Raw genomic sequence first — 10,749 nt, 5'->3', positions numbered from 1 at the left:
ACATCTCCCTCACGGGGGAGGGAGCCTCTCCACCAGGGCTTCAGCCCACAACCGAAAAGACACCGGCCTCCCAACCCACGGCCCCAATGGGGCCGGTGTCCCCTCACAGCCTCCCCGCTCCCGGGTTCAGCCCTCCTGCCCCAGGCGCGGGCAGCCCGCGCCGCAAAGGATGCCGGGAGTCATGTCCGCTGGCGGCGCCCTTCGCCGGCGGCGCCCTTCGCCCGCGGTGCCCGGGCATGGAGCACCCCTTGCCCCGGGGCCGCTGCGCCCTGTCGGGGTGCTCCTTCTTCCGCCCTGGTCGTTGTTTGTGTGTGTGGAGGGACAGGGGGAGACAGGACGCGGCACGGCTCCTCACAGGACTACAGCTCCCGGCGTGCATTGCGCCCCGGCGACTTATGGGGGGGGGGGGGTGGGGGGAAGATGGCGGCTGGTAGAGCGAGTCGGAGAGGTGGCTGAGGTGAGTCTGGGGCCGCCGGGAAGCGGTCCCTTTCTTGTCTTCACCTTCACAGCCGTCTCCTTTTCCCGTTCTTCTGCTCACTTCTCCTCTCTCCGCGTTTGGGAGCGAGGAGGACGCGCCAGACGGGCGGGTGCTGAGCGGGGCAGCGGGACCCCTCAGGGTGGCGGGAGGGAGGTGGGAGAAGCAGCCTCAGGACGTCGCCTCAAGCCCTGTAACTCGGTGCCCCGCACGCTGTGGGCAGCGCGGCCGGCTCGGGGTGCCCCGGTGGGTGCTGACCACCACAAACCCTGTCCTGGGGGCTTGTGGTAGCGAGCGGGATCCCCCGTTCCTTTCCCAGGAGAGGGCTCGAGGTCTTGCCACCGCTGAGTGGTCCCTGCGTGACTCTTCTGCGGAGGTAAAGGCCTTCCATGAGGCGATCATAAGTCAAAACCTCGTTATCAGTAGTCTGTTGTGTCTGGTGTAGTCAGATATCCCCGTAGCATCAGTCTGAAAGCAGCGGAGCAGTGGAGAACTGTGGCTTTGGGATTTCCCGGAGCTGTTTTTCATCAAATAGGCTATAACACAGCGAAGTATTGCTACGCATTAACCGAACACAATGCAAATGTACAACAGAACTACACTGTGAGCTTTGTTAAACAGCTTCGTCTTCTGCTTTAAGTTAATTGTGCAGCATGGAGCCATGCTTTAAACAGTTGAGGTGTAGGTCCACAAATCCTGTTACTGAGAACTAATTATAGTACAACTTCTCCTTTGTTATGCTGAGTACACCTAGGAAGGTATCCCATGGTACTTTGAGCTGAGATGCTAGGAAGAAAAGATCCTGGTGTGGCCTGAGAGATCTCTGTGCTCTGTTGGAGAACTTGTGGAAAATCCTGTCACTTAGAAATAGAGTTTTAATTCCTACCTCAAAATAAAGTTTGCGAGCCCAGATGTTTTATTTTATAAAGCTAAATCAAATGTTTGCTGTGCAAATCGAGTAGGTAAGCTAAAACCTGACAAAGCTTTGGGAAGATACAGGTCCTCTAATTCCTGAAGCCTTTGTAATGCATTTAAAATAATTGGAAATGTTTTCTGGAATAACTTTAGTATTCAGGACATCTTGCTGGAAGCCTCAGTGTATGGATATTCTGAAACATGTGGTGGAATATCCCTGAGAAACTGGTGGTTTGGGGTTGAAATCTTGATTGTAGTGTTCTAATATGAATAAAGGCTTATGCATAAGTTTTATTTAAGCCTTTCAGTAACACTTAATATTTGTCTAAAAGGCTGCTAGAATGGGATTAATTTCTGATTCAGGAAAAAAAAAGCCAAACACAAAAATAGGAATTAGAATACAATTTGTAATTGAATAATTGCTTTAAAATTAAATATTTAAGTTTGGCATCCTTGTTATGTCCCTGTTATGAAAAAGTTTGCAGTCGTTGAGCAGTAACTTCTCTCTACTTCTGATCCAAACTTGTACAGGAGAAAGGAATGAAGGAATTTTATATTACATGCAAGTGGAAGGAGGCATTAGAATACTAATCAGACTTGGCAATTGAACTTCAAGTATAATGAAAGGGGTTAGTAGTTCTAATTATGAAATCTAAATTGTAAAATGCATGGGTTAGAAGCAGCTTTGGTTGGTATCAGGGGCTTGTAACTGCCCAGTCTAAGTCTGTAATGAAGTAATTCTTGCAAAATTACTGTGTTATTTTTAAGCAACTTTGAAGACCTTTTTTTTTTTTTTTTTTGGTAAGTAAAATCAAATCATGTTTTCTGTAGTTGGAGTAGAGCAAAACCTATTTATCTGATGGATTTTTAACCCTCCCCTGGCAACATAGGTACCTGGGCAGAGGAGCATTGCTTTTGATTTTGGCAGTGAAATAGATATTGGGTTAAACTAGCCTTGGAGAAGGTGGGAAAGGTTGCTAAGGAACACTTATTTAATATGTAGGGTTTTTCTTGTCCGAAAGGCATCTGCTCAAGACTGAACTCTCTTGGTGAGGCAGGACAAATGTCCTTTTACGTGTGCCTGTTTAGCTGAACTGTCGTGGGTGACAGACCAGGGCAGCCTCATTAATGCAGCCAGGCTCATGCCAGGCTTTGCTTCTCTACCTGAGAAAGCTGATTTGAAATAAAGTCAAGTACTTTGGCAGAATTGCACTGTGGTATGTTAATCCATCTTATATTGCATTTTTTGGATTCTGGGAATTACTGTTGGAGCCGAACTGTCTATATTTAGGAATGAGCATGTGACATCAACCTTGCATTGCACTGGCCATTTGCCTACCTTCAAAACTAAAAGGCCTTGATTAATTTTTCAAGTAGGAAATATGAGTGGGGAACGAAGTGATGTAAAAACTTAATGTGTAGTGTATTTTTATGTTTTTCAGTTCATGCCTGCCTAGCTTATGTTGCCTGACTGACAGAGGTGCTTAAACCTCTCCGCTTCTTTGGCTTAATTTGGAGGAATAAATAGGTGCCCAGCTGGCAGTTTTGTTTTGAATACTCAAAATCAAGTTAATAATTTATAGCATTACATAATATAATACAATAATGGTAGATTTACTGATAGAAAATACAAAACCTCAGGTATGCTGACTTCTGTTTCTTTACCTGTAGCACAAGGATATATACATTTTTCCATTCTGGACCTTTTACAGACATCTGTTGTTTTAGGGAAGACAAGATAAAGATGTCTGCTCTTCTGTTTGGCTCTCAGTGCCATTTATGGAATCTTGTGATAATAAGAAATAGTTTCTGCTTATAAACTATCAGATCCCTCTGATAGTTTAGTTAAAGTAATGAAGAAAAAAAAATCACATGTAAGCATGTAATGGAGGAAGATGATGATAGGAACCAGTAAGTCAAACCAAGAGTAATTTTATTCCTATGTTAGTGCAGCTTGAACCTGATAGAACAATGAACTGGCTTTGGATTTCCTTATCTTAGGCAAATTGTTTAAAATCTCCTTAAAACTAAACTAAAATTTTTTGTTAAGAAAAATGACTTATGTATCATAAAAGTGTTAATCTGCCTTTTAAGGTACATTCACTAACATTGCATTTGGTTATAATTGTGTTTAGAATTAGTATTGCATCTTTAGGAAAACAGAATAACTTTAGTCCTCCACAGAAAGTAGACATGACTCTTATTTACCTCTGTAGTATCCAGGGTCAGCTGCTTTGCTACAGGAGACATTGCATAGCAACATAACATCCTTAAGTTGCTTCTGGTCATCTGTCAAATATCACAAAATGACAGGGAACATGTTAATCAGTAAGTGTTAGACTATTTAGGAAACTAAATTATATCTCATGATTTGCCATCTCTCTCTTTTAATTGTAGCCAAGTTCTACTTCATCAAATTCTGTGGTTTGTTCTGTTTGTTTGTTCTTTTCCCTCTCTTGATATGTAAAATTTGATTCAGTGATGAACAGCAGAACAGGCTCATGATGGGAAGCTTCTTATTTTTAGTTCTGTTCTACTGTAGCAGATATCGGCATCTGGACTAAACTTTGCCCTAGGCCTAACGAGCCAGTGATTGAGCACTTTATGGAGAGGAAATTGTGTAGTCTGTTTTGCGTGTAGAAGCCAGGCCACCTCCATATTGAATTTTTGGTCCTGTTACAGATCATAAATGATTAAAAATCCAGTGAATTATTTAAAAACAGAACCAAAAGTCTTCGAATTAAACACTTGTCTTAGTTGCTTATGCAACTTTTCTAGTTATTTCTGCATGAATATCTTCTAAAAGTTGTTGACTTTGCTGGCAACAACAGTGATAGTGTAGCAAAATGTATTGAACTCCTGATTGCTTGTGATGGTCAGTAAAACAGTCTGGCACTTGACTCCCTTGAACCTCTCATCAGGCTCTTTGCATTTTTATGTCCTAATATGTCAGTAAACGTCTTCCGTAATCTCTCAGGCAAGTTCTTAACTACACTCTAAATTAGAGATTTCACTTTTCTATGTGTCTGTTGAACATCACAATCCACAGCACATTTCCTTTTTTAAAATTATGCTGCTACTAACACTGTCCTTGGAGAGGGACATACAGCCTTCTAATAGGGTAGCATATGTTAAATAAATTGCTTTGAAGCACTATTTTTAATCACAGTTGCTATCAGCAAGTTAGAACCTCTGGTTGAAATACATGTACGATAAGAATAAAGTTTATTTTTAGCAGCTGTGAACACTGCTTTAGTGTGTTTTGTGACCAAATAAATGTTTATTCTCACATTATCAGTGCCTGGAATTATAGGTATTTTAGTGTGCATATATAAACAACTATTAGCTGAATAATTTATCATTTTTTATTTTAGCTTTGGGAACAGTAACTCATTCTCTTTAACTGAGATTTTTTTCCTATATATGAAAAGGTACATTTGCAGGGAGGTTGCATTTGGCGGTTAATAGAACTCAGATGCACTGCTTTAATATAGAAAAATCTTCGCATGAGTTGCATTTTAATGCTCAAGAATTAACTGGTAGATTAGGCTATTTTTATCCCCAAAATAGATTGTCCTAACTTCAGTTGAGTTCATTGTATGAAGATACCTAATTTCATCATCCTTTGAGCAACTGTTGTTTATAGTAGTTTGGTCTCTTGTTTAAAATCTGCCTTTTTTGTAAGACTGGGAGCAAAACATCCTAGAAAGTGCCACACAGCTTTTTCAGCTTCGTTTTTCTTCATATGGAACAGAAACCTTTCACAGGCATTTTCCTGGAGAAATGCTGTGATTTACATTTGAAGAGGAAGTATCCTGGAAGGCTGTATCGCATTTAGCATCCTAAACAGTGACAGTTCGAAAGGTCATCCCAATAAATAGAAAAATATTTACTCAGGCATCAAATACAAGATCAGAAAGACTGAACTTCTAGCACTGGCAAAACCTGCATTTAGTCTGGTCGGATAAAGTGGTATCTGGGTTTCTGTGGTAACAGTCTCTTTGATGCTGGAGCTGAAGAATGTGACTGTGGCTCGTTCTGCATGAGTTACTATGTGTATTTAGATGTAAATTGTCTAAAGTTATTGTCTTGACTGATTTTTTTTGTTGTTTTCTCTATAGTTTGTAATAGTTTTGCAAAACTGAAGACAGATTCCTGATTGACAATGCCTGGCAGTAAGTATTGTTACCTTAACTACATTAAAATGGTATTTAGGAGTGTTTACTGTTATGATATTGTCTTTGGGGGTGAAAAGTTCTATCAAAATTAACATTAAAATAAAACAAAAGAAAATATGATACTTGTCATCTTTAAGATATTTCTAATTTCAGCATTATCCAGCCTTTGCCTTTGTAAATCTCTGTATGTTTTTGTATGTATGTCTCTGTACGTTCAAAGGAACCTGGCATAGATTCTGCATTTTCCTTTTTGATCCGAAGTTCACAGTTTAACATTGAATTTTGTGATTTAAAGTATGTCCTGAAATAGTTGTATTAAAAACCAAAAAGGTATTCTGATAGATCTAAAATCCTGTCTGTGGAAAATTCCAAACATTGCTTATAGAAGATAAAATTACTATTTAGGATATGAAGTGATAAGACTTAAAATTTTTAACTTTCAAAGTTAAATGAGATTTTTGAGGCAGATACTTCAAAGAATCAAATTATTGTCTACCTTGAAGAGTAGCAAATTTCCCTCACACAAAGGCTGAAGTTGTGAAATGTGTTAGAGTAGTATTAAATCCAACTACTTTTTATTTTAATTTTTCTATTTAGAAAAATCCTGCATGGTCTCTAGTAAAATTACTAATGTCAGGCTTTGGATAAAGCACTCTGCTTTATCCAGAGGATAAGGAATTCATAAAGTTACAGTAACTGCCATACAGAGTGCACTTCACTGATAGTTTTGTAATGAATTTCACAAATGTTGATTTTCATGAGGAAACTATTTGAGCCTTTTTTTCTTTTTGCAGTGACCTAAGATTTGTAATAAGTTGTGACTGCTGGGTACCAAAAATGTCTTACAGTAATTCTATGTTGTGTTGTTTGAACCACTGTCATGTAACATACCTTAGATGTTTTCTGATTTTGTGGTAGATAGTTGAAATTATTTCTCTACATAGACATGAGGGTTTGTGGCAAATATGCATTAAATTGTATGTGCATGAGAATCAGCTGCCATAGATAGTTCTGGCTGTGCTGTGGTTCAACTTTTATAGCACGTTTCGCTGCTGTGTTTAGTTCTATTAAGGCCTTTATCATGGTAGTCATTTCTGCTGTGTAGGAGTGTGTGGCTGTTTTGAACAGACTGGAAAACTGAGATTATTAAACTGCAAAAGTAAGATTTTTTTCATTTCTCTAAACCAGGCAGGCTTAGGTTCAGGGTTGTTATTAACACTGTTTATCCTAGTGCATGTGGAGTCTACATTACTACAGAGTCAGAGGGAACTTAAAGGAGATGAAACCAACTGATTCCAATCTTTACCTGTAGTGAGACATTTGAGAACAATGCAGCCATTTATTTCTGTTCTGTGTAGATTTTTGAGGTTTTTAAGTGTATGGATGAAGGGAAGGTAACCTAACAAAAGTGTGTGCATTGCAATTCTCATGAAATACCAGTACGTACTTAAATGTTTTCCTTCCAAAAATCCTAGTGCTGAAGTATGATTAGATTGCAATGCAAACAAGCATCATTTTTGATCAGTGTGCATAGAGACAGCCTTCAAGACTTCAACTTTGTTATTTGGGAAAGGGAAAGCTTCTGCCTACTAATTTAGGATTGTTCCACAGGATTCATTTCAGAGCATATTGACAAAACAGGTTGCTACTATTTAGTGTTACTTTGAAATCTTAAAGTATTTGTCCTTGAAATCTAAAAAAATCTCAGTTGTTTGTAAAGGCTGGGATTTTATTTCTTTTCTCTTTTTCCCACATGGAGTTCTCTCATCCCACACATCAAGAAATGCATTGAGCATCTTCTTGAATAAAATATGGAAAAGACTGTTAGAGTGAAATATTATCAAAAAAATGTTTTCTGTCATGCTAGAAAGAATTCCTTATAAACAAAGTAGGATAATAGTATCTAGATAAAAGGAGAGTTTGATGGAGTTCTTGGGTCATACTGACCAACTCCTTCTTCCAGTGTTGTCTTGCTTGCTTCCCTGAGTCTCTGTATCAGTTAATATTTTTACCCCATTTTTGGAATACAGTACTTAGGAAATTCCTAGATCTAAAAGTGGTGGCTTTGGAAGATCAGGAGAGGCCAAGATACTGATATTATGGACAGACTGGACAAGGAGACTTTGTTCGTCTTTCTGGGGACTTTAGCTGTTCCTAGAGATGCTTTAGAAGTCAATCTTGAAGTTACTATGCATGAAATGTTCACAGGACAAGCTGCTTTTTGTCTCCCTCAATTATTAATTGCCCCCAAAAAAGGCATGTGGTCAGAACTGGGTTGTAGTATTGAGAGGGAGAGAGATGAATGTACACAGTTAACCAAAGGTAATGTTCATATTTAACCTCATCTCAGTCCTGTGTAATGGTCTTTGCATCTAGTTATTCATTACATATTGGATTATCAAAGCTTTGTATTGATGTTGCTATTTAGTGATCCTATTTAAGAATATGGGAATATAGTGCTGCACTGAGTCCTTAATAGAATAACATCAAGGTTTTAGTCTTAATACAATAATAGCCCATAAATAGGAAATTTTCAATCTGCTCGCTTAATCCTAGTCAAAGATTAAGATATCAAAGTGTTTGTTTTTTGTCTGGCCATGCATGGCATAATTTTGACATCTAGGCTGTAGTGGAGGTGTAATGCTATGAAACTGCTGCAGCAATGTGCAGAAAGCAAATGTGTTTTCTCACTGCTGTTATAAAATACAGTAGGAGTAGATCGATTTGAGCCACAGCTATTTTATTAACTGATTTAGCTGTGCCTTATCACAAGGAAACCATGAAAAGATGAATTAGTCATTTTAGTTAAAAACAAAAGCAAAGAACTTGTAAACAAATAGCCTTTGCAGTACAGGCAGTATGTGGTTTTCATATGTCACAATCGTGCTCTCAATTTCCTTCTTCAAGAGCTGGTGCAAGTAATTTTGTTTAATGTACTTCTGTTATGGAACATGGGTGGGTTTGGAAGGGTTTTGTTGGCTGTATTTGGATTGCAATGTTACAAATGCTTCTGTTAATGAAAAAAGCATAGCTAACTCATATATCAAAACATTTCTTTAAGACTCTTCTTTTTGAACATTATGTTCCAGATATTCACACTTAATCAGATGCTTGAAACACTGGTAGATGAGGTTTTTTTCCAGAAACAGCTAACCTACTTACTGGCTGTAATTCTTGACTTTATTAAATATTTAACTTAAAGGCAGATTTTATACTAAAATGAAATTGCTTGGACCAGAAAATGATGTGTGATACAGGTGAGAACACCTGCTGACTGTAAGAATGTATTTTACTTGTGGTAGTTATGTGTATAACTTGGGTTTTTTTCCATTTTTTATTTTTTCTTCTTATTCTATTAACATAATTATATCCTTGCTTTTCAAGGTTTTGTTAATAGTGATTGCTATGTTAAACTGATTTTAGCTGCTGATTAGCAGGTCCTGTAACATAAAAATTATGAGAGCAAATAAATAAAAATCAGGATTTTGACAAATGAAATTTTTCCACAGTCTTCCCTGGAATTACTGCTGTGAAATTTAGTAATATGAGCCTCTCCTATGCTAGTCTGTCAAATATTTGCTAGTTAGAAAGAGAACACTCTGATTTTAGAGATATGTGTCAGTTATGTGGAAAATTTTCCTCAATTTGGCCTGTTCTTGGTTACAGTGCAGTGGCTGTTTTGGTAACTTCAGAGTGCTTCTCTGAGTAGGCTCAAGGCATTGATTGCTTCTCACTAAACTATATTAAACATGTTGTTTCCTCAGCTTTCCATGTGGCTTTTTGCCAGTTGCCTTTGCAGAGACAACTAGTCTGCAGTTGGTGTGTACCGGTGGCTTCTCTGGTCTGTGTGAGATGAAAGTAAATAGAATATTGAACATTGATTGTCTTTTTCTTTGTTCTTGGCTGTTACTGCTTTCAATTCAATTGCTTCATGGTCTTTCAACAACCAACCGACCTCTGCGCCCCCAAACAACAAAAAAAACCCTGTTAAAATTATACTTTTCTTTTTGGCAAGAGCTTCCTTGCCAAGCGTAGGAAGGAAAACAGCACTTGAAATGGAATTTGAAATGAGTGAATTCTTAACTCGTGTTTAAGGTTCTTAATGCATTTTAAGAGGGAGATAATCTTGCTTTGGGTTTCTTCCCTCAACATCAACTTTGGGAAATTAATTTATTTGTCTTTTAAAATTCTAATGTTTATTCTGTATATAACAAGCAAGTAATAACAAGATTGTTAATGGGAAGGGAAGATTTAGTTCCCTGTGAAATACCCATGATGACTGGAGATGTATTCCTAAATCTGTCTGTATAAATGTTTCATGGGCTTAAGCATTCTGATGTTTTTTTGGGAACATTAGGCCAAGTTCTAATTAATTGCTTTGTCCACTCTTTCTATGTAACATACTTTTTTTTTTCCTGTCATCTCAAGTATGTTTCTCATGTACCCTTGATACTGTAAAACCCTAAATGGGACCTTCTAGTTAATGAAGCATTTTTCATAATTGCTTTAATTTATCTTATAGGCATTAGAAGCCCTGTTAGTTTTCTGTTGGTATTTTTAACTACTTAGGCTACTGTTAAAATAAATACATTGTAATGCTATAAAATTCTCATTTTCTGGCTAGTACAGAAGAGTCACATGTGGGAGTATCTCAAATCTCAGTCTGCTGCTTGATTCTAGTACCTTAGAGGATGAGAAACACAAGCAGCCCTGTATCAAGTCCGTCTTTCAGCTGCTGACCTAACCAACACAGGAACTTGAAATACAGCTGCCAAGGGCATGTCATGGTTGAGGCTTCCTTCAGCAGTTTGCCATTTGCCAGAGCTAGGCCATTAAAGGAAAGTAACTGTATCTCAGGGTATCTGTAACTGTAATAATACTATGGTCACAAAATAGCCAATGGATTCTTTAAATAATAATATACAATAAAAGCTTTGGATATGTAAACACTTAGAGGTTGGGGTTTTTTTCAGCTGATTTTTAGGTGAGTGTCTTTTCTACGCTGAAAAGAAAAAGTAACTTCTGTAAATGTATCCTTTGACAGAGCTGAGGGGAAAAAAAAACTGCAACGAAACCAAAGAATTTTTAGCTGTCCCAAAGGGGTGGTTGCTTCCCTATTCTTTAATAAATCTGCATGGATTTCTTTAAAACTTCTTAATTTTGAACAAGTCTTAATTCTCT

The 10,749-nt window shown here is 38.1% G+C and overlaps 1 protein-coding gene across 4 annotated transcripts in view; it reads left to right on the top strand.

The window, feature by feature from the left end:
* Window positions 1-404: 404 nt before the first annotated feature.
* The window catches only part of EFR3A (EFR3 homolog A), a 77,999-nt gene continuing 67,654 nt past the window's right edge, over window positions 405-10,749 (top strand). For 2 of the 4 annotated variants that reach the window (XM_030479121.1, XM_030479102.1), the window contains exons 1-2: window positions 418-1,026; window positions 5,512-5,565. In XM_030479121.1, the coding sequence (XP_030334981.1) occupies window positions 5,556-5,565 (10 nt within the window). In that variant the 5' untranslated portion in view covers window positions 418-1,026; window positions 5,512-5,555. Of the gene's footprint in view, window positions 1,027-5,511; window positions 5,566-10,749 lie in introns of all 4 variants that reach the window. The other 2 variants (XM_030479111.1, XM_030479133.1) reach the window with 2 other exon arrangements.

Source organism: Strigops habroptila, chromosome 1, assembly GCF_004027225.2.
Source record: "Strigops habroptila isolate Jane chromosome 1, bStrHab1.2.pri, whole genome shotgun sequence".
NCBI lineage: Eukaryota > Metazoa > Chordata > Aves > Psittaciformes > Psittacidae > Strigops > Strigops habroptila.
The sequence above is the reverse complement of the archived record's forward strand: the minus strand, read 5'-3'. Positions and strand labels throughout refer to the sequence as shown.